Consider the following 22,404-nt stretch of genomic DNA (forward strand, 5'->3'; position numbering starts at 1 on the left):
TATCCAGCATGTGCACTATGTGTGTGTTTGCGTATGTTTGTGCATGGTTGCAGTCACATGAACATGCACTACATATATTCTCTGTTCAATATTTCACGGATTTGCAGTCGCACACCGCAGAAAAAACGCTTTCATTATCGATGCCTTCAGTGTGCTGTGTTTTAGTGTGTGTGTGTGGCTGCAATGTGAACGTCAGGTACGCATGCACAACAAAATACCTCGCTGTATGCTCATTTTTCAGTAGGATGTATTTTTGTTTTTGTCAGCCAGATGGAGAGAGAGGCAGACAGAGTGTGTGTGTGTGTGTGTGTGTGTGTGTGTGTGTGTTTTCCACATGTGCATACATATGAGAAAATATGAATGTATTGTGTGTTTATTATTCATGTGGTAGGGTTATGAATGGTTTTCACATGTCCTGAGAGCTTTCCACTCCCAGAGCCTGTCCACTCTGTTCTCGAAGCTTCTCTTAGTAAGAGAAGGGCAAAAAAAAGCGAGCGAAGGACAGTGAAAGAGAGAGGGAGGTGGAGAGGTGGTGATGGAATATGGGGGGAAGCAGAGACAGAGGGTGGGGTGGGGTGGGGTGGGGTGGGTGGTGGAAGAGAAAGAAGAAGGAGGAGAGGAGATGGAGGGAGAGAGTGGGAGACAGAGGCAGAGGCAGAGAAGGACAAATATAGAGAGAACGGGAGCAGAGGGGTGGAGATGGAGGAAGGGAAATGAGGGAAACAATGTGGGAGAGAGAAAGGAGGAGGAGGAGGGAGGGAAGAGGGTTGCTGCATTTTAGTGATAGCACAGACTGAGGCTGCAGGAGCAGACAGAGGGATGGAGAGAATCGATGAGAGAGGTTGAAATTAAGAGAGAGAGGAGGAGCAGTACACAACAGGATTCCCATACAGGTAAAATATCAAATAGCTATAAACTCATTATAAAATATGCATTGGATATATTTTTAATACTAACAGTTTTGACTAATTAGAGATTGGGAGAGGCCTTTTCTTCCATGACAGCAGCATCAAAGATTTCCTGGATGTCATAGAAGAGCAGTCAGCCTGTCAAACCACTCATCGATCCACAAATCCATACATATTGTCCATCTTTCTCTCGCTATATCCCCCATCTAAACCCCCATCCATCCATGTGCCTCTATATCCGCCCATCCCTCCATCCATCCATTCTTTCATTCCTGTCCCTTATCCAGTAAGCTCCTCCTCTCACTTCACTACATATCCATCTTACAATCATCTCTCCACCCCCACCCCCCTCCCCTCTATCCCTCCATATCCCCTCTTCCACAGATCCTGAGGGCATCTCTTTTTTTTAAATTCATCTTCACATATTCTTCTTCTCCAATCCTTCTCTGTCCCTCTCAGAGAGTCTCTCTGCTGTACGTGTGTGATTTCAGGGAACATTTACCACTGCTCTAGCATTTATTTTTATTTTTTTTACCCAGGCTGTGACAAACGTGTACTTGAAGAAGCAGTAAAAGGGGATAGAGAGAGGAAAAAAGGAGCAAACTTGCATCACTGACCACAGCAAGAGAAGAGACACTTCTCCTGTCAGAAGAGGAGAGAAGAAACCACCTGTAATCAAGCTAAGAGACTATTAGCAGCTGCAAGAATACAGAGAAAAACAGGGAAACATTTAAGGTGTAGATTCCTGCCTCTGTTTGGGAAAGTGCGTCTCTCTTTCCTTTTTGTCTCTCTGCTTGATTGTCTATCCACAGGCTATTCCTCCATCTGTCTCAGCAGGATACCGAGGCGTCATTTTGGTGCCTGGGACTAAGAGGAATGCTGAACGGATGTGTTAGCTAGAGAGAGAGGAGACAAAAAAAAAAAAACAACCAGTGGAACATTTGCAAGCTTCTTGAATGAAAAGGGAGGAGAGAGCAGTATGACTCAGAGCACAGCAGCAAGAATACTGTGTATTCTGCATGCAAGAGGAGAGGTAGAGGGAGATAGAGGAACAATGAGAGAGATATAGGGGAAAAATAGAGAGGACTTGAGCAGAATTGAGCAGTCATCAGACAGAGGAAGGACAGGTTGAGGACAGAAGCAGCCACACTGGCAGGCGGTGAGTGAGATATAGGCCAAGTGAATCAGCTTGCTAGAGGGAGAGGAAGGCGAGAAAATTGAGTTTAGAAAGTGGAGGGTTTGGTATGACTGAAGAGGATTGAGGGAAGGTTGAATGAAGGTTTGCTGCAGGGTGGACAGTGGACAGAAAACAGCGAAAGACAGAAGGACGGTTTTAATGAAAAACTACCTTAGCAGCTAAGGGGAGAAAGTCCTGAGTGACTGTGTCTTGCCACAGGGTGGGAATATGACAGAGGTTTGCATATGGTAGAATAAGCTTAAGAAGGTTGACCATAGAAAAGACAGAAAATGGTACAAAGGTTAAAAAGGAGCAGAACAGACCAAAAAAACAAACAAACATAGAGGTAAGGTAAATAAATCAGGCCAGATCAGAGCAAAACGTAACATCTAAGCAGAGAGCAAGAGCTAAAAAGGACAGTAAGCAAGCTGAACAGACAACACTGCAGACCAGAGAACATGTCATCCAACGCACAACGACAGGGACATGGAAACTTTAACTGTGACAGCAACACAGCAAGAGGTTCTTGTTAAATATTGATGCTGACAGGCCACTCTGGAAAGAGCTCGCTCCTTGCACCACAGAGGGGGAAACAGAAGGAAGCAACACAGCTGATTTTTCATTCTAAGGGATTTTTACACAGAAATAGATAAGCTGTTTAGTGAGTAAGATGACAGCCGAGTGCGGTTAAGTTAAAATGTTGCTACAAATTAAGACAAGACATACAAATTAGCCGAGACCCTGCTTTTGGCCAGCGTGTGCAATTTCTTGGGGAGAGTGGAATGACGACAGAGTGAAGAACGGGACCTTTATCTTGAAATGGAACAGCAAGGAAGAAGGGACTTAACATTTGAGAGATCACTAAGACCACATCAGGACTAGAACAATTTCTTCTTTTCTACGAGAACAAGAACCAGCTATGGCTGATGAATACAGATTTGTATTTTGGATTGACATGCTGCTTTATATTTTGGATTGACATGCTGCTTTGACAGGCACTCTGGGGTATATCACTGCCAGATGAGAAAAGCCAAACACTGCTGAAGCATTTATAAATACCTCCTATTTTTATTTTGTCCTGGACTGATTGGAACTGTTCCAACTATCTCTGAAAATATCCTCCTTACAGAGATTTGGCCAGTGGAGAATTGCTGTTACAGCTTGAGTAAATAGAAGTGTAGAAATGCTTTGATGTGCATCATCATGAAAGGATACTTTGAGTGGAAGCAGGATGTATACTTCGTTTTTGTCTCCATGACTAAATAAGCCACGATGGGTGATTCTCCAATTTGATGTCATCAAGAAATTAAAATAGAGACTTCCTTCAGTCTGACCTGAATCACAGATTCCTCCAAACATCACGACAATAACGCTGGTCGACACAACGCCACAGTCTCCGTTCAGCTGTGGATAGACCAGCTGCACGTTTATGTGTGTATGTGGCTGCGTGGGGGTGTAAGGACTGTCGAGGAGCTCGGCTGTGTTTGTGCGTTTGCTTGTGTGAGTATGGGTGTAGAGGGGTGTGTGTGAAGTGCGCGTCGAGCTTTGAACCCAGCTGTGTCTGAGTGTATTTTCAAAGCATCGCCCGAAGCTGTGTGTGTGTGAGAGCGTGTGTTTCTGTGTGTGTGTGTGTGTGTGTGTGTGTGTGTGTGTCGCCTGGATTCTCCCCACCAGCGACAGAGCTGGACCTGAACAGCAGTGGTGAGAGGGGGGACAGGGAGGGGGAGGAGGAGCAGAAGAGGGAGGTGAAAGAAACCAGCAGGACGGAGGAGAAGAACAAATTGGCAAGATGCTCAGATAAAGAGAGGAAAGAAAGGAGCTTTTGGCTGCCCCCCTGGTGCAATGTGTGGTGAGTACACATTTCTACATTACGGTACACTTTCATGGTTTGTGTCTGTGCATGTACACTGTACAGTATATCCACCAAGGAGCATCATTTTCCCTCAGGAGGTTGGCCAAGGTCAAAGGTGAAAAGTCAATTAGAGGACTCAGAGTTCACTAGTATTAACATCATGTTATTGGATGCAGGTCATGTGATCTGAGTCCACATGATATGTAGGTCCAGTGGGTCACATTATGTTTTCATCCACTGATTCACACAATTTAATATAGGTCACATGACACGGTGCCCAGTGGGTCACATGACACCCTGCCTGGCACCTGAATGTACCAACCTCATAAACCAAGGCACATTTATCCATACAGGCTGCCTACAATCAGATGTTTCAGCAAAATATACACTCATTTGTCATATTAATATGTTACAGCCCTGCATGCAGCAATCAATATATATATATATATATATATATATATATATATAAAAAGTCTCTCTCAGTACACTTGTTTCCATATTCAGGCACAAAATTCTTTGTAGTCATGTACCAACATCAACTGGTGGTCATTAAATCATAATATGCATACTAACAGCTAAATCAAAAGATTTAATGACGAGAGAACACACCTCTACTGATAATGTAACCGTTGTACATAATTAAGATTCCATGAGATGTGAAGTCTGAAGCTGAAATCAGAGAACCCCGTCCTGTTAATGCACTCATTATTGCCTCTGGATGATAGGGAGGAAAGCTTTTACTTCTTGGGAATTTGTTGTCAGGCAAAATGTGCTTGTGGTTGTGTGAGAAATGTATTTGATATTATAGCAGTGAGTGCATGCTGCAGGGCAGTGTCGTTATTTTCTTGTTGCTTTGCAAGAATTTTACAGCTGAGAACCTCTCAAAGCATCAAAGACAGATCTAGTTTATTGAGCACATACCTAAAAAATAAACATTATTCTGATTATCTCATTGAAAGTGTGTATTTCTAGAATTAGCAAGCTATGGCTAAGCAAACAGAACCAAACACACAGACTTTGGTCTTTCTCCCACACTTTCTCCTTCACACTGACGCACTCCCTCTCTGCTCTTGCTGTCATGAATACTGTACATACTGTATATGGAGTTACTCTGTTTTACATTCACTCTCATTCCCTCCTCACACACAAACACACATACACTATACACACTATAAAAACGCACGTGCACAAATGTGGAGGAAGCGGGGTTGCGGCTGAGGAGAAGTGACAGTCACTTCATGGCCGCTAGCCTCGTGTTCTAGCAGCGCCAGCTGAGCTCGTAACGAGGCAGTGGAAGTGTCATACGGGTCTGGTTCCCACCCCATCACTCTGTGCATCAGCTGAGAGAGAGTGTGTGTGTGTGAGAGACAAAGACAGCTTGAGACAGAAACTTTGTGAATGCATGTAAAGCGTGTATGTTTTTACATGTAGGCTTTATAACATGACAGTAAACCGCTGCTTTATTGCTAACCATGTGAAGATCTTTTGGCAACAAACAGCTGGTCTTTACAGCCAACCCAATCGCCAGAGTGAAATGTTGCCAATTTACATTTCTGCAAACCAGGGGTACGTTGCATCTGTACGTTTCAAACACTGTGGTTAAGGTCTGATTAGGTTTAGGCAGACCGTGATTTGGGTTAATACTACAAATGTCCCAACGACTCGCTAAAAATAGTCGGTTTTGTTGGTTGAAACGGGAAGCAAACTGTGGTCTCTGCTATGTCACTTTCCAGAAACCTTGATATGATACGTTTTATACAAACGTTGATATGATATTATATATATTAAAATGTAGAGATTCAACATATCCGTGGTTTGCAGAAATGTACAATGCCTACATTTTATTCTGGCGACTGGGCTGTTACAGCTTAGTCCCACACAAGCTCTCCTTATGAGCTTATGTATGTGTGTGTGTCATTGCTCTGCAAAGATTGAACAGTGTCTGTATTGTAGCAAACACCAAAGCTAGATCACTGATTGAGACTTTCTGTGGAGTTGATGACACTACCAATCAATGACTCCAATCAATACCTGCTGTTCCTCCTTTCCCTGATCTCTACTGGAGGTACAGATGATAGACACAGTAGGTTACAATGCACCAATATAAACTCAATTTGTTTATATTGTATTTGACATTATTAGTATTTTGTCTTGCTTGCCAATAATCAAATACATGATTGGGATTTAAAAGGGCAGATTGCCTCATCATAAGATTGTCAAGAGTATACAATGAGATAAAGTAAAAATCTGACCAGATGTTACACACAGTGCTTTTGACATTAGGCTCTCAAATCATTAGAATCAGAGATCCTGTACAATCCTTTCAATGAAAACAACAAGACAAAGAGGCCAAAACAGGGTTGATGTTCTGATAGTCACGGAGGCTGTCCACATGGCGAACTATCCTTGGTCAAGACACTGAACCCCAGATTGCTCCCGATGGTCAAACCAGCACGTTGCATGTGTGAGATATGTGAATGAGAAGCAAATTGTAAAGGGCTTTGGATAACTGTGCTATAAATGCAGCCATTTATCAAGAGTGTTTTTTTTTCCTCTTTGCATCTCAAATCAAACAATACATGGGTGAAGGATGGGTAGCATAGCACTGCAAAGGAAACAGTGAAATGTATACTTTTGTATTAAATATCAAAGCTATTTATTTATAACAACAAAAATTCCAAAACATATTCAGTTTTGTTGTTTCCAACTAAGATTCATCTAGCTGGTGATCAGGGAAGAAGTGGGAAAGCTGGATAGTTTACGTGTTAATAACACAACCTGACAACATCGTATAGTTGTAAATGGCATTTATGCTTGTGACCGGCTACAGACCAGATGTTTTTGCAATGATACAGCAACGATAAAGATAAGTACTTTTTGAAATATCCATTTACATCATTTTAAGGCCACCTTGTAGATTGTTTTTTTTAAGTTTTTTATACCCTATAACTGTATCAACATGGATACACAAGTGACAGTGAGTCAATTTAGTGGACATGAGAAACATTGCAGTTTATCACGTTACTACAAGGACATGTTGGGAAGAGGATGAGCAATAAAACATTCATTCAAACGTTCTATTTTTGCTGGCTCGATGATGGCTAACAGCTGCCAGCCGAGTGGCACAGGTGATGTGCTGGTGGCTGTGGAAAACGAAATGAAATGCACAGACTATGATTGCAGGGTAGATAAAGCTTGATCCAAGAGTTGATCCAATGTGACTCAATCATCCAGATGTAACAATGAAATTTAAATTTAACACCGTGTTTGAGGGGGCTGATTCTATATTAAATCATTCCACAATAATGCAGAGATAACAGTCATTGGGACATGTTGCTGAGCTAAAAGCATTAACATCCAGTGATAATGTATAGCCACCTAAGATGATGAAGAAGACAAAACTCTTTATGCATTATCAGTTGCTCATTAACAGCAGTGGAGTCAGCGCCAGTCAGTAAAAACTTTGAGGACATTCAGTACTGGATCTACTCTACCCACACTGCAGCAGTCGGTGAATTATGTTCACACAAGTGTATATGTAGAGTTTATACTGTATATTCACTCTTGTTCAAAAATAAAAGGAACTCTGAGAGAGCGCAAAAGTGTGAGGATGTAGCAAAACACGTGAGATGAGAGCATGTGTGTGATAAATGTAAATATGGTATAATTATCTATTGCAAAATGAATGAAGGTATGCAGATTAGAAGTACAAATTAGAGTACACATGAGATGAAATACGTCTATGTGTGAATGTGTGTTTGTGTGTGTGTGTGTTATTACAGAATAGTCTACCTCTTGCTAATGTTTCAAACAAAGGGCAGAATGAGACCATTTGAGCATCTCGCAGGGAAAGGTTGCTGCTATTTGAGACTTCACGAAATACCCAAACGCACACACACATACTGAAGGTTGCTGTCATCTCAAATAACCTTTCCACTCATAACTAAAAGATGCTACTAATACTGCTTACCACTCTATCTATCTATCTATCTATCTATCTATCTATCTATCTATCTATCTATCTATCTATCTATCTATCTATCTATCTATCTATCTATCTATCTATCTATCTATCTATACTTAGCCAGCCAGATAGCTATGTCTTTCTGTTCCGTCTTTCTGTCTCTTTTCTCTCCATTCCTCTCCTCCCCCCATCTTTGTGTCTTCTTCCCTCACACTCACTACGGTCATTTTAAGCATTTTTAAGGAGAATTTAAAAGAAAGAGTGTTTTAGACAAACACACAGTTGGCTATTAGGACCATACGCAAAAATATGGAGGCTTGTGGAAACACCTATCCATCTGAACCAGTACATAAAATGTCTAATGATGGCTACAGGCAAAAATATTTTTATCAGTCCTTCCACAAATTTGCATTCCTGCCATTTAACCAATCCCCACATCATCTGTAAAAGATTGTAATTTTGTCCAATCTTTGCAATACTGCTAGGAAACAAATCAGTTCCCTCATGTAAGAGTGCAATTTAAATTCCTAGTGATGAGCCCATGTCAGATACAATAAAACCTCATCGTCAACAGACTTTCTTCCCCCTGAGGTAGGCTTATCAGGCAGTGCTTACTCCCAGGGGTTGCACTGCATGCCTAAAAATTAAACATTTTGTTTATGAAGCTTGTTGAGAGCATTACACAGGCAGTGCTTTCTCTGAGGCTGTGTAATGCTCTCAACAAGCTTCATAAACAAAATGTTTAATTTTTAGGCATGCAGTGCAACCCCTGGGAGTACAATAAATATCATTAAACCTCCTGGTCATGTCTGCACAGATTAGTGGTTACAAACACAACTGCTCACATATACCTACACCAAAATGAAACTTTCTAAAACAAAACCTTTAAAGATGTTAATTTACTTAATTAGTGACTTCTTCTTTAAAATATGCATCTCAAACATCTCACTAATTTCCATTATAGATATTTCCTTGGTTCTCATTGTTAATCACGATGTAACCTCTCAGACAGACTCCCACAGTAATGCACCATTGCACCATGGACCATCCGTAGGGAATTTATATCACACCCTACATAAATTAATTTGACAGTGAAATAAGCAGAGCAGCTATCTGCACCAGTTATGATGAATATTATGCATGAGTTTCATGGGGCAGACTTGCATTGCTCATTCAGCGGGGGAAGTCGTTGGTGAATTCCCCAGTGCTACTCTGCACTTGTACTGCACAGCACAGTCCTCACTGTTTGGTTCAAAACAAGTTTAGAATAATGTTTGGCATGTGCAGCTTTTCCAACGGACAGCCTCCAATTTTGATCGTTTTACAATGACTTTAATTATACGTTTTCCTACAACAATGCCTTCTTTGCATGAAAAAAGATGAACATATTAGGGAGGTCAGAATTAGGAGCACAGAGCTTTATTTTTTCAGGTAGTTATTGATAGTCAGAGTCTGATTTCTGAATAAAAGCTTCCTGATACTGCAGGGAGAACTTTAACTAATCCCTCAGATTGAAATAGGCAAACATGAGATTTACTTTAAAAGCAAATGCCACTAAAATGCTTGCACCTGCGACAATAGCCAATTCATGGTGTAGCAATTCTGTTACTGGATGGAGTGACCAACTTGGGAAATTAAGGACTAATACAAATCAATCATGTTTCAACAAAAATATTCCTTTAATTTTGAAAACTAGGGAAAAGGGAAATGGAACAAAACATAAATCCTTCCCAGTCCGGAGTAATTTAGTCTCTGTGCCCTAGGTTTCTGCCTTCCTCAGATCAGCTACATCTGGTTCTCCCCATGACTGAAGCATGTGGCAGGAGAGGTACTGATGATCTATTATGATCCCCAGCTGGCATCTGTTCCTACAGAGCTTGCTCTGGCTCTATCTCCTGGTGTTTGTGGACAGACGGTGTGGTAAAACACCACAATGGGAAAAACCTTCATAGTGACAAATAATAAACGATATTTTAGTATTTTACGTTAGATGATAGAAATTATCACAAGACAATCACATCTGATTCCTCCTCCTCTTTTGTTACAGTAATGTGGTGGAATGGTAGAGGGTTGAATGGCTGAAATAGAATGGATGTATTCAAATATGAATTTGAATGACTAAATGCTTGAGCTGCTGCGGTTCATTAAGATTGTGTGTTCTTGAATGGAGGGAAGGAGGAAGGGAAAGAAAGAGTAGAAGAGAAAGAAAGTATGTTTGTGGATTATCTTGGAAATACTCTATATTGGGAGTAACATAGTCTAATGTCAATTAGGAGTAGAAATTCTCTGACCGTTAATTGCACACGTTGTATAATGCATAGTTTTATAGTAATGGTACTCCAATGCTACAAAATATCAAAGTACTAAACCATAATACAACATTTGCAAATCAAATGTAAGAAAATATAGCATATTATTGTGTATCAAAACTGTTAGTGCTATAAGCATCACACACATTAATGGTACATTTGGGGCAGCTGCCCAAACTTGTAGTAAAAGACAACACATGGCACACTGAATTTAGGCTGAAATTTGTGGTTTTGAGTGAAATGTCTTGATAATTATTGGATGGATTGTCATGAAATTTGGTTCAGACATTCATGGCACACTGCTTACAGTTTTTCTCAGTCGCTTTGGTACATATCTCAGATCAGAATTGAAATTCTCAAAACTACCTGTTCAATTCTCACATCATTGTGTCACTTGTGCACATCAAAAAAGCAGTTTCTCATTTCTTTGAACAAGTTGCAAACGCTTCGATACATCCATGCAAATGATTATGTACAATTCTCTGTTGTTTCCTACATTATCAGTTGCTTATGTCATGTTGATCAAAATGTATTATATTGGGTCTCTGTTGAATAGTCTCACCCCCCACAACATTTAGGCACAAGCTCATAGCATAAGTCTTTACATGCAAAATGGTTGAACAAGTTATCATAATATGTCAAGCATATTTCTATACTTTCTATATTTCCATTAGACTTTTTTCTAAATCTGTCCTGAATTGGTAAATTGCTTCCAGGTGAATCTTGACTTTCTCTAACGAAGGTGCTTCTCATGAAGCATCAACTAGCAGGTATATATATAGCCGGAGCAACAGAATGTTACAATGTTGGACAATGGAAGGACAAGGAATTGGACGGGGTCAACAGCCAGAGAGAAGACGAAGAAGAGGAGTGAGGCTGCGTGGTGGAGGAGTTGGAAGGCAAAACCGAGGAAGAGGCAGAAGAGGCAGAGGACATATGCGCGCGTTCTGATGAGATTAGAGCCACACTCGTAGACCACGTTCTCAATCATGGGCTTACAATGGCCGAGGCTGGTCGAAGGGTGCAGCCAAATGTTGGAAGAAAAACTGTGTCCTCGATTATTCAGACTTTTCGTCGACAGAATAGGTATGTAATCTAAAAATAGGCATTGTACACTGTACTTTCATTACTAATTTTTTTTCCCACATAGGACTGCAAGACAAATTCACAGGGGTGGCAGAGGGCCCCTTTTCACACGTGAACAGGAGGAGGCCATTTGCACCATGGTAATAGAAAACAATGCAATAAGACTAAGGGAGATACAAAGTGCCATTATAGAGGACAACAACCTCTTTCAAAACATCCAAACAGTCAGCATCTCAACCATTGATAGGGTGCTGAAAAGACACCAAATGAATATGAAGCAGCTCTACACTGTTCCGTTTGAAAGAAATGGTGAAAGAGTGAAGGAGCTGCGTTACCAACATGTACAGGTAAAACATGTATGAGCATGCAGCAACTGTACTTCAGAGTAAACAGTACAACATTGTATAGTGATATACAGTACAGTAAGTGTGAACTTGACACATTGCATCTTGTTTTCTACAGCCATAGCAAATATATGCTGTATACATTTGATGTAACTGTATCTTGACCAAAATGAAAATGCATGTAATTCATAAAACTCATTTTGTGTCTTCTGGATATAGCGTATAATGGAACTGGAAGCAAGTGAACCACCGCACAGCTTCCTCTACATGGATGAAGCTGGCTTCAACCTAACAAAACGTAGAAGGCGTGGTCGAAATATCATTGGCCACAGAGCTACAGTTGATGTGCCAGGCCAACGGGGCGGAAACATAACCATGGGTTGTGCAATCTCTGAGAATGATGTGCTAACGCATATTCCCATTATTGGGCCCTACAATACAGAGCGTCTTGTCACCTTTTTAGACACTCTCTACAGGGATCTCATCCCTGAACAAGAGAGGGGTCAGATTGGAGATGACCTGCCAAAGTATGTGATCGTTTGGGACAATGTCAGTTTCCATCGTTCCAACATCATCAGGCAATGGTTTGCTGCCCATGACAGGATGCTGATGGAGTTCCTCCCACCCTACTCTCCATTCCTTAACCCCATTGAGGAATTTTTCTCAGCATGGAGATGGAAAGTATACGATCGTCAGCCACATACACAAATGACCCTTCTGGCTGCCATGGATGCAGCATGTGACGACATCACAGCAGATGCCTGCAGAGGCTGGATAAGACACTCAAAAAGATTCTTTCCACGCTGCATTGCAAGAGAAGATGTTCGTTGTGATGTGGATGAGAATTTGTGGCCCAACAGACAGGATCGTCAAGAGGTGTAGGAAGATTGTAATTCCTTAATGTAATTTCTACAGCACCGCATGTACAGTTTTTCCTATGTTCACATTTCTTCTTTAGGTTTTTTTTTTGTGTGCTATTCAGTGCTGTCTTTTCATTTCTGTATCTCAATGACATGTTCTGTCAATAAAATACAGTACAAACAGTAAGAGTGTAAATTTGAATCTTTTCCATTCTCTTGCAATTACACTCACACATACACTAAGATGTAATTTACAATTGACAATAATTGTCATCAAAACTTTAGCCATAGTTTCCATCAGAACATCCCTCCAGAGTAAACTGTTATATTGACAACATGACTAAACAATTTGACTGTCTTATCTGTACACAATGACACAAGGACTTGTCATTCTGATGGCACTGACATGTTCATTGACACAGATATTTACTTTTGAGAGATGAACTAAGGATTTTGAGTAAGAGAGTGGCTTTTGCAGGTTATCCATGGTGTTTTGCTATTTGTACAAATTGTTTTGAGAAATACACTTACTGTTTTGCAAATTTTGAGTTTGATTCGAGAAATGTACCAAAGCGACTGAGAAAAACTGTAAAAAGCCCATAGTCTGACATCTGACATAACCTTGGGAAAGTGTTTCTATGTGACATCCTGCTGCATTGCACATACAGTATTTGGTGGCAGCTTATTTTCTGGACTGCATTGTGTTTTTGCTCTACTTACAGTACATGTATGTCACAGAGCTCAGCCTGTGTAAACACAGCTTGTATAGACTGATCTACAGTTTTGTCTTTAAAGGACTGTAGCTTTAGCTACTGGGGGGTTCAGTTTCATGTGATGGTTTAAGTGGATAAAATTGGAGATACTCTAACAAGTGGCCAGCTGTTTTCTCCCACAGCTCCAGGGAGTGGAAGTATACCCACAGATTAATTTGCTGTGACCAATCTCTAATGCTGTATTAAATCATACTGATTTGAAATCATAGTACTCCTTCATAACAACAACACCACCTGTTATAGTCACCACTTGGACAGGTAAATAAAGGCGAAAACGTCTGGATGTTCTCAAATCAGATCTGTGTTAGTGTAACAGCAAATGATCTCTAATGTGTATTCTCTTTTATCTACTGTACATTCATTTACTCTTTGCTACACTTTGTTTTCCCCATTTTGTGTTATTTGTCTCTATTTGTTGTTTTTTCTCTCTTCTCTCTGTGTGTTTTACGGCCCTGAGTTTTGAGGTGTGTCATGCATTCCCTCTAAATGGGTTGGAAATAATCATGTTACACTGTTGAATGGCTAAGATGCATCAAAAGACAGTTCTATGTCCCTGTCCTTACTCTACATACACAAGCACACGCTCACACACACACACACCCGGGCTGCCAGAACAGCTGCTGGATGTTGAAATGTTTACCCAGCGCACCAACAAAAGGAAAATATGAAACAACAAGTGGAAAGTAGAGTAAAGCAAAAATAAAAAAAGAAGAGGCAGGAGAAGAGAAACTTTTCAGAATTCATCTTTTTTGTGTTTACGTCTACAGTATGTGCACAGCAGAGTTATCCAAAGTCTTTGATTTCAGTAAGTTGTGATCAGGGAGAGGTTGAGATTGTCCATAACAACATTATAAAACTATGTATTTTCAATGATCTATCTGTGCTTTTATTGTAGGGATGGGAATTATTGACACAATTAGCTGAGGTAACTGACCAGTGGACCTAATTGTGGAAAGTTCAGTGTAGTGGAAATCTCATATCCTTAAGCCCAGGATCCATTCTCATTTTAGCACACACACACACAGATATACATACACACACTTGCACTGTCCTCATCCTAATCTCCCTTTCTCTCTGTGCTCCCAAACTGTCTCAGAGGACTGCAGATAATTACCTCATCAGCATCCGACCTCATTCATTTTTAACAGACACCACTGATCCCACATCAGCACTAATGCTTAGTGACAGAGGAGAGGAAACAAAAAGATGAACAGAAAGAAGGGGAACTAAGGACTATAAGGAATTTTAACACCAGCTTTCATTTTGTGAAATATTGTGCCAAATTACTTCATTAAGTGTACTGATGTTCATATGATATCAATTGATCAAAAAAAAGATTTTATCAGAGTTATAATTAGAAGAAAAGGAAGGAGAAAAGAAGGGGAAATTGAGGAGGAGAATAACAAAGTATTACATAAGAGGATGGTGGGAGAAATATTAGAGGAGGAGAAGAGGTGACTGAAGAAGGAAGGTGAATGTGAAGAAAGTCTGCACACGGTACATGAGCAATTCCTTGATAACACAGGGTGTTGGCATTGTGTTGAATGTTGTCTTGTTGAGTTGGACTTGTCTTGCAGTCAATGGGATGCGAAAGAGGTGAGAAAAGATGAAGGATGAGAAGGAACAGGTAGTGAAAAGAGGTGAGCGGTAGGAGAAGTAGGTTGGAGGAAAAGAGTGAAGAAAACAAGATGTATGCAAAGAAGGGGGGAAAAGAGGACAAAAAGTTTTACAAGAATGAGGAAAACAGAAAAAGAAATGTTTTGGAATAAGTCAAAATCATATTTCTTTCTCCACTGACTTTTTACAGTTCTTACATACATAATACATGCAGGAAAACGTTTGTAACTAAAAAGATGTGTGTGTGTGTGTGTGTGTGTGTGTGTGTGTGTGTGTGTGTGTGTGTGTGTGTGTGTGTGTGTGTGTGTGCATGTTTTGGGAAAGAAAGGGACAATTTTCAGCTACTCTGTCAGAAATAATTAACCTGTTTTTTTCTCTTCTCCCTTCTATTTCCGTTTGACTCTCTCCTCTCTTTAATTTCAACTCCCCTTCACCTCTGCCCCCACCACTGTCTCCATATACAGGCGTCGCGCCCTGTGGGGGTGGGGTTCTGTGATGGTAACCATGGTCCCCGGCAGCCGCTATGTCTGCAGCGCTCACGCAAGAGAGGAAGACTCCACGAATGACCGCGAGGAGCGAATTTTAGCCGTGCTCGGCATCATCGGGACCATCCTCAATCTTTTAGTGGTCATATTTGTCTACATCTACACCTCTGTCACCTAAGGTTTCCTGCAAGACTTGAACAAGGGACGTTGGCGCTGTCCCCAACTTTTCTCCACACTGCCGCCCTCCTCTTTAAGTATTCATACACTTAGAGGTTTGATTATTCAGAGTGAGCAGTATGATGTGAGGATCATTGGCAGTGTGTCCGGCTGGATAGTTGCCATATTTATCTGCACCTGCATCACTGCTTATCCCTCAAGACAGCTTTGCTTTGTTAACTAAAAACTGCTGCCAATCATTGAGAAGGAGCTACAGGTGGACTTCCCTATACTTTTAAACTGTATCTTCCCATTTTTCAAGACATTTTCACATAATCACATTTCAAGTGACTGCTGACAGCGTGATTCATATTGATCCTTGACTGGGGCATAGCATTTCTGTGACTGCTTAGACAGCAGGAGTTGAGCTCTTAAGTGTCTTTGATCTGATGGTGGTCATATTAGACTGCGCTGCATCTTCCACTTTGTCACATGACATGTAAAAGTGTGTGGTTTCTGTCTTTCAACAATCAAGCTCCTTTGTGAGGTTTAAGGTATTATCACTGGCACACTAGTGGTACACTACTAAAACTATTAACAAGGACTAAAATTGCCAAGTGAATTGTCAATGAAGGAACCATTAGGCCTATCTACTCCTGAACACCCTTTAATCTACTTGAATAGAACATTGATACAGATATACAGAAAATCACTCACACACATTACTAAATATCAGCTTCTGTAGTTAGTAGACTCACAGAAAAAGGTTTACATGGACCTAACGTGTCCGTACCTGAGCACACCAGAGGAGAGATTCCTGGCTGTGCTAGGAGTCATCGGCATCATGCTCAACCTCCTGCTGCTTGTCTTTGTCTACATATACACCTCCACCTGATATATGTACCTGAACACAGTATCAGTTATGAGATCATTTGCCACACCTTAACAGCACCTATACCTAAAACAACCAGGTGTGCCAGTGATCGTATTGTGTTCTTCAACCACACCTGTATATATTGTACCAAGGCACTGGTTCATAGCTAATTTGTGGATTATATGATATTCTAGGCAGGTTTCTGTGCCTAATAATAGAGTGATACTCTAATAATAGTGGGAACATGGTGAACAGAAGGTGATGAGAGAATTTAGAGGCAGTTATATGTGTTCACTGACTAATTTATAATAAAAATACAAAATGTACCTTTTTTTTAAATAAATCTGTGTCCTACAGTTAGTGTTTTTGTAGATACAGTGCTCTTTCACATATGTGCATGGTGAGATGTTTACTTAAGCTTATATTAGTATAATCTTTATTAAGCTTTGACCAAAAGACCTGATGTAAAGATTGCTATTTTTACAGTAATTATGTTTGTTCTACATGCTTACTGATGTTGAAAACACCCAGGCATGGAAGGATTAGATGGTGTTGATGTTTCAGTCTGTGCAGCAGCTCTGCACACCATCAAAGACCCCTCTGTGGAAGGTCAGTACAACAGAACAATGGTCTATTTTCTGGTGTCATGTTTCTGTGACTGGATCTGTAAGCCAGGCACGGAGCAGCATCAGAGCAGACCAAGCGTGGAACTGAGACAATGTCACACAAATCAAGACAGCGTTCTTCCGCAGCGCAACACAAAGGAATGCAACAGTAATAAAAGAATCAGGTTGAACCAGTGTGGATTGCATGAAAAAAGAGGACATAAAACCTCTGTACAAGGCCTCACCATCTGTCTCGAAACTCATGAAGGCACGAAAAACTCCCTGGGATTGGGTTACAACATTTCCACTGGAGCTGCATGTCACTATGGACATGATTTTAGGTTTAAGCACTGTGCCTCTAATGGAGGAGCAAACCTAAATGCAGTTGACAAGCGAGCAGAGCGGACTGGCCTGAATCTACACTTCATCCTCATCATTCTCTTCTCCACCAACAAGCTAACGCCAGAGAAGACATAGTACTGAGAGGACCCACATGAGTCTCTGCTGTCATTTCACATAGCACAATACTTTTATATATATATATATATATATATATATATATATATATATATATATATATATATATATATATATATATATATATATATATATATATATATATATATGCGCACACACGCATACACCTGTGAGCCGAAACAGACTTCCTTTCATGTACCATCAGTCAGATGTTCAGGGGGGAAGACACAACGCAGGGGACCCCAGAAACTCTGACTGCTCACTTAACCTACCACAATTTTACATGTTGGCTTGTGAGAATACGTATTGAGATTTTGCATATAAGATTCCTTGTTACATTGTGTATGTATGCTCTTAGTTTTAGTATCATTGAGTGTTTTGTTTGGATAAGTTTGCAAGCAAATCCGAAAGTCACAATCACTACATTGGAAAATGTCTGGGATGAAACTCAACAAATATCTATAGTTCTGGTGGTCATAGTCTATTTTTATAAAGTGTAGAAGGTTCAGATAAGTATTTCCATGGCCATTTCTACAGAACGCTGGGTAAACAAGTGACCGCAATTTGCCTGCAGGAATGATTTTACTAAGAATTATTAGCTGCTTTGTTGAGTTCAAAAACAGCAAAGCGGACGAATCAAAAGGGTACATATATGTAAATTACCTGTAATGCGTACTTAACACGCTTTAGGACTCTTTCTCACCTTCTGACTGGCGCAACACACTCACAAAGATTTGTACTTCCTTACTTGAGGACCCTTATTGACAAATTGCATTAGCCCATATCCCTAACCTTAAACACAGTGTGCTTAATATCAAAACTTTATGTAACCTTAACTTGGACATCTTAAAGGAAAACTAAGGCTTATCACAACTTAGGTTTTATTTTTGTAGCTTAGGCCATCAATTCTATCCATTATGTGAACATTGTACTCAACAAAGTAAATGCTGAGATCTGGGGACACGGCAGTATTAATAAAAATATATCCAACAAAGCGAAATACACTGGGTTAATTAAAAATAAAAAGTAAAGGCAAACTGTCAACATTAATACCCAAACTGTTTGTTGTAAATATCCATCACCTGCCATATTTGCTGTAGTTATGCATACTCAAGGTTTTCCTGTGCAATGAGGGACTATTAGCAACATTAGCGGTGCACACACTATTTTACCTTCAAATAGTGGTAACTAATCTGGCAAACACAATGGCTTGTTAACGACCTGTATGATCATCTGACTGCTACTGCTTCCTCCTCCTACTTTTAGCGTTGCATTGCGATCTCAGCAATTAGTTCAGAGTAGTTCAGCTACGAAAATAAAATCCAGATCATAATAAACCATTATTTTTCTTTAATCCTAAAACCAACACCTCAAACAGCCACAGAAGTGAGAACCAGCCAAAATATCCCCAAAACATTCTCATTATCTAAAACTCAATTTGGTCCTCACAAAGATATACAAGTCCACACACACACTACCTACTAGCATCTCCTTTCATGAGAATTTTACACAATCTTTCAGCACACATCAGGAGATTTGACTGTCAGCATGCTGAGACCGATGTGACTAGCACATTTACTTCTTGTCACATCTTATAACAGTACAGTGGAGTTTGTCGAGCTCAATCCGTTTTTAAGTGTGCACCAAAGCCACAGCTGTGCAGAAACACATTTGAATATACTTTGAAATGCCTGAAAGTACTGGAGATATTATTGGTTCACGTTGTGCTGCCTGCACAAAGGTCACTTGATGTTGGCAAACAATCTAAATGAACAAGCATTCAGTGTTTAGCTCAGGTTCACTTAGATACTAAAGGATTTAAGGTACCACTTTTTAATAAAGCCCCCTTTATAAAGTGTTTATAAGCTGTAACTAATGGCTATATTTATGATTTACAAATACTTTACTAATGCTTTATAGATCAGTTAGACACCATTAAAAAGAACAACTTTTGGCTGGTGTTTATCCACTTTTATAAAGGATATTTAAGTTGTAACTAATGTCTTTATTAATGGTTAATAAACCATTTACCATCATTTACTAATGCTATATGGCTTATTAGAAAAGTAGAAACCCATGAGCATTTATATGTGTATTATCACCAAATAGAAAGAATAAGCAGAAGATAAAGTTCATAAATAAGGTTTCTAATTGATATATATATATATATATATATATATATATATATATATATATATATATATATATATATATATATATATATATTGATATACTCCTATAAAGCATTAGTAAATTATTTATTAACCATTGCTAAAGCAACTGGTTACTACTTATAAACCCTTTTTAAAGGGTGCCTTACTTGAAAGTGGTACCAATTTTACTATTGTGGCTTTTCAAAGGCCAGTGGTAAAACTAATATTTTTAGACTGAAACAACTGAAAGTCATTTCTTTTATACCAATATTTAATCTTTTTAACTTGACAATTTTCATGCCAAAAAAATTGTTAATATATATTAAAAACTCTGTAACAATGGTTAGGTAGTATATTAAGCCTAACTCCATGGCTACAGACCTTGGTATACATGTTATTGTGTATTCTGCATGCAGTTCAAGTTTTCGGTTGAGACCAGTTTTAACATGACAGACTCACTGCCAAGCAGGCCAATGTGAGGAGAGAGCCTAGAGGGCGAGTTCTGTCCATCTGCTGTCCCAACAGACATTCAGCCACCTCCTCAATGTACACACACACACACACACACACAGAGAGCATGGCATTTTTAAGAATGCAACTCAATTGTCTCAAAATACAGAGTTTTAGACTGTTTAAGATTTATTTGATGCCTTTTTATGGTATTTTTTAAAAATCATTTTACAAGGTAGATATGGTGTGCACACACATTATGTCATGGAAATAGTCTTCAATGCCAGAGGAAAAACAGGTGCATCAGAGTATACCTGGGACTCCTAACCACTGCCCCAGGCATGGATTGTTAACACAAAACACTGAAAACAAGAAAACAATGTTCCAAGACAGGCAAATGTTCAGTCTGAGTCTGAGCCAGCCAGCGACTGTTATGTTTAGCCAAAGACGGAGTCTCTTCATGATGCGTCAGATGAATTGATTTTTAGCCTGAGAGGGCACACTGGACACAGACTATCTGAGACTAGACAAGAGAAAATAATGTGGACAAGATCCCTGAGATATTTACATTTTTTATTTCAGAGCAACAAAGCTGAAGAATATTGAGTTAGAAAAACACTGATGTGCATGGGAAGGCTGAGTTGTTACTGCCCAGTTCTGTACAAATTTAGGCATAAAAGATTCCAGTTTTACAGTATTTTCTGCATTAGCTGCAGCATGGAGGGAAAGGTTGAGAAAAGGTCCTTCTTTGTTTGTTTCACATTCCACTTTACTTTTTACTGCAAATGATTTCCTGAGCAGGCAAGACCAATGATTCAGGCAACTGCCAGATGTAAGAAGGCCTGAGAAAGGATCCTTTATCCTTTTGCGTGACATGCTGATTTACAGACTAACATTCCAGGACAGTAGCTGCCACAGTACCAATCAAACAAACTGTAGATTTGAAATGGGAGATGTTCTGAATGACTACCCCACCGATAATGTTTGCTTCCATCAGCAAGTGATGAAGTTATTTTGTCAAAGGAAATAAACTGCATCCTCTGGAATTGTGCAAGAACATTATGTCAGTTTCTGATGAAGCTGAAAAAGAAACGGTTTGTTACAATCCTTGAGAGTTACCATTGAACAAGTGCTGTGAGATCTGGTGTACTTTCACGTAATGTTTATATATATAATGTATAGTTATTGTAATGCCAATAAAAAATGAAAAACACCACTTTCAAAGAATTTCACTGTTTTTTATGTAGATGGCAAAATCTTACTCCTATATATACAGCCCACTACAGAATAAAACTACAGAATAAATGTTTTGCAAATGGAAGGTGGGTCTCTGACACTGGGAATTTTCAAGAAAATTGAGCTAAAAGATCGGAAAAAACTGCAACACTTTTCAAATGCTCGGGGATAGAAATCAACAAAGTATGACATTTACATCTCTCATGCCTGTTTTGAGTCCTACTTCCTCCCAGATCTGTTGTAGTTAGTTGTAATCCTGACCACCCAGGGATGTGTTCTGGACAACAGGATTACAATTCAAACAAAATCTGACTTGGAAAAGCATCTGAAGCTTCTCTTATGTCCACATGTCAAAATAAGTGTAAATGTAAAACATGAGTCTGATTTGTCCACTAGCTGGTTTGTTTTGCATATTGTTTTTGTCCACTTAATTTTAAATTACCAGCAAATATGGGGTTTGCATCATAATTTAGATGCACATACCTTTATCTGCACGTTAGTATCTACTCTTACACGTTTATCATGGATTACATATAATGTGTAGATTTATAGATGACAAGATGATCAAGCTGAGTGGCCATTCTAAGCTTCGGTTTTCATATTTAGGGAGGATCTCTGAAATGAGTTGGAATAACTAAGTTAAGGCTATAATCGAGTCTAGTTGTGTATTCGCACTTTCACTTTTTATCAGCCAGATTCCTCTTGTTTATCCTTCTGGCTTGTCAGTGGGATGCGTCCTAATTCTGTGTTGTCTTGAACGCACTAGCAGTATGAAAACAAGGTTATCACCCACAGAGCAGAGCAGGACTCTTTTTAAGTAGTATAGTTGCTTTGGCAGACCTGTGCTGATGTGTGCAGCCTTGTTCAGCCAGCCAGATAAACTAACAGTGTGTCCTCAGGCGCCCCATGAGAGAGCCACTGACCTGGCTAATGTGGCTGCCCTCTGCACACACACATACATACACACAAACAGAGTAATACACACCAGCCTATAGTCTCCTGCATAGAGCTGACTACAGCTCAAATGTATAATCTAGAATGATTTAATAATCTAGTGTGTCTTTCCTCTCATCCTGTT

The 22,404-nt window shown here is 39.7% G+C and overlaps 1 protein-coding gene and 1 long non-coding RNA gene across 2 annotated transcripts; both read left to right on the forward strand.

Moving 5' to 3' along the window:
* The first annotated feature begins 679 nt into the window (after positions 1-679).
* Positions 680-16,731, forward strand: LOC122879480. The gene is made up of 3 exons (XR_006378716.1): positions 680-893; positions 1,448-3,934; positions 15,355-16,731. It is a non-coding gene; the product is annotated as an uncharacterized LOC122879480 (long non-coding RNA).
* Positions 11,304-15,103, forward strand: LOC122879479. The gene is made up of 2 exons (XM_044203622.1): positions 11,304-11,643; positions 11,860-15,103. Exons 1-2 carry the CDS (start codon positions 11,434-11,436, stop codon positions 12,520-12,522), a joined length of 873 nt encoding a protein of 290 aa, XP_044059557.1. The 5' UTR covers positions 11,304-11,433; the 3' UTR covers positions 12,523-15,103.
* Positions 16,732-22,404: the final 5,673 nt, after the last annotated feature.

The sequence above is a fragment of the Siniperca chuatsi genome, linkage group LG7 (assembly GCF_020085105.1).
Source record: "Siniperca chuatsi isolate FFG_IHB_CAS linkage group LG7, ASM2008510v1, whole genome shotgun sequence".
Taxonomy (NCBI): Eukaryota; Metazoa; Chordata; class Actinopteri; order Centrarchiformes; family Sinipercidae; genus Siniperca; species Siniperca chuatsi.

Bases quoted from the DNA above. Each gene is read 5' to 3' on its own strand.
- LOC122879479 (XM_044203622.1), top strand. From the start codon at position 11,434: ATGGTAATAGAAAACAATGCAATAAGACTAAGGGAGATACAAAGTGCC. The intron at 11,644-11,859 runs GTAAAACATGTA...TTCTGGATATAG, and splicing joins TGCGTTACCAACATGTACAG to CGTATAATGGAACTGGAAGC.